The 2,102-nt window shown below is 31.9% G+C and overlaps 1 protein-coding gene across 1 annotated transcript; it reads left to right on the top strand.

Moving 5' to 3' along the window:
• Positions 1–247: 247 nt before the first annotated feature.
• On the top strand, positions 248–1,630 carry LOC149061325 (histone-lysine N-methyltransferase SETMAR-like). The gene is made up of 2 exons (XM_089214940.1): positions 248–669; positions 973–1,630. Exons 1-2 carry the CDS (start codon positions 248–250, stop codon positions 1,628–1,630), a joined length of 1,080 nt encoding a protein of 359 aa, XP_089071066.1.
• The last annotated feature ends 472 nt before the right edge of the window (positions 1,631–2,102 follow it).

Here is a 2,102-nt window from a genome sequence, read left to right as displayed (position 1 = left end):
TCGCATTTTTCAACGGTCTATCTTAATTTATAGGTATTTATAGGTATTATTATAACAGTTTATTTTTATTAAAACTACTAAATTATCTACTACTATTATCTTAATTTGTTTTTAATAGTATTATAATGAAAGTTATACTATTAACCTGTGTGAATAAGATATTTTGATAGCATTCTAAAATTGATTGTGAAATGTGAATAGTCAAACGTTTTTCGTAAGTCACGCGTGACACATTATTTTCTGTACAATGGCAAACTATTCCGAAAAAACCGATATGGTATTAATTTTTGGAGAATATCATCAAAATTCGCGTAACGCAGCGGCACTTTATGCTGAACGATATCCCGAGAGATATCATCCACCACACAATTATTTTTTACGTATAGTAATAAATCTTAGAGAAAACGGAGAACTTCCAGCTATTGCAAACCACCGCCGCAATAGGAGACCGCGATGTCATGAACCTAATGAAAATGAAGAATTACAGGTATTAGCATACATTCAAATAAATCCTCGTTCTTCTGTTAGAAATTTGGCTAGAGAAGTCGGTGTCTCTGTGGGGAAAGCACATTCAATTTTAAAAAAACATAAATTTCACGCATATCGACCTAACATAATACAACATTTAATACCCGGTGATTCCGATAGAAGACTTACATTTATTGCGTGGTTAACCTCCTGAGGCCCAATGCCCATTATAATGGACAATTATTATCACTGATTTAGCGCCCAAGCTTAATTTAGTTTTTGTATTTTTATAAACCCGTTGTCCATTACAGTGGACATTTTCTCTTATCCCCACAAAAGCCCGCCAATTTTTCTTTGCTTATCTTATACTTCTATCAATATAACCTTAAACTAGTAATAATTTGAGAGGAAAAACATGGGTTTGATAATTTTTTTAAATGTCCATTGAAATAGACATTGGGATTGTAGTACTACAAAATGGAAATACGTGATGGGCCTCAGGAGGTTAATGGTAAAAATTCAAGAAGAACCACTATTTTTAAATTATGTTTGTTGGACTGATGAGTCAAAATTCACTAATAATGGTGTGATTAACAAACAAAATAACCGCTATTGGTCGGATACTAATCCTCATTGGACAAATGATTCAAACTTTCAGCATGTGTGGGGAACGAATGTCTGGTGTGGGCTTTTTTGTGGTAGATTACTAGGTCCTTACTTTTACAACGGTACTCTGACAGGAAGGAGATACCTAGACTTTTTGTCAAACACACTACCAACATTTTTGGATGAATTCAACTTAGATACCCGTATGAATTTATTTTTCCAACAAGATGGGGCACCCGCCCATAATGCAATAATTGTTCGAGAATACCTTAACCAAACATTTGGCCATAAATGGATGGGGACATATGGTCCAGTACAATGGCCTCCTAGATCTCCTGATATAACACCATTAGACTATTTTTTATGGGGACATTTAAAAACAGTAGTTTATGCTAATCCGCCTATTAATCTTGAAGATTTGAAAAACAAAATAATCATTGCGTGTAGTGAACTCACCGAAGACCAAATAATAACAGCTACACAAAGAGAACTGCTGCGACGAACGGAAGCATGCGTTGAAAATAATGGCAATAACTTTGAACAGTTCATTGAATAATAAATTATCGAATAAATTGTAATGATATTTTTTTTAAATTCGATGTAATAATAAATACACCTTGTAGTTATAATAAAAATAAACTGTTATAATAATACCTATAAATACCTATAAATTAAGATAGACCGTTGAAAAATGCGATATTTACGAATTAACTATTTTAAAACTTCCGACCGTCATAAAAATGGCAATTTTGAAGATATCAACAAACTGTAAAGATCAAAGTTGTTCAGAAAAAATAAAGAAATCGAAATCCGGTCTCCAAAGTAGTGGTTGCTATTTAAGAAATTTTTATTTTACAGCGCATGCGCTGATAAAAAAAAATTAAAAATTTGAATTTATTAAAAAAATATGTATTTATAAGTCCTATATGCAGTATAAAAACCCCGAATCAAATTCAAGGTCACACGATCGAAATATTTCCTGTTACCTTTAAGGTTAGGTATAAGATTAAATTATTAGAATTTTTATT

This window comes from Diuraphis noxia, unplaced genomic scaffold (assembly GCF_037042655.1).
Source record: "Diuraphis noxia isolate RWA-SAM2 unplaced genomic scaffold, SU_Dnox_SAM2 contig0001, whole genome shotgun sequence".
NCBI lineage: Eukaryota > Metazoa > Arthropoda > Insecta > Hemiptera > Aphididae > Diuraphis > Diuraphis noxia.
Note: the sequence above shows the minus strand (reverse complement) of the source record. Positions and strands in the feature narration are given on the sequence as shown.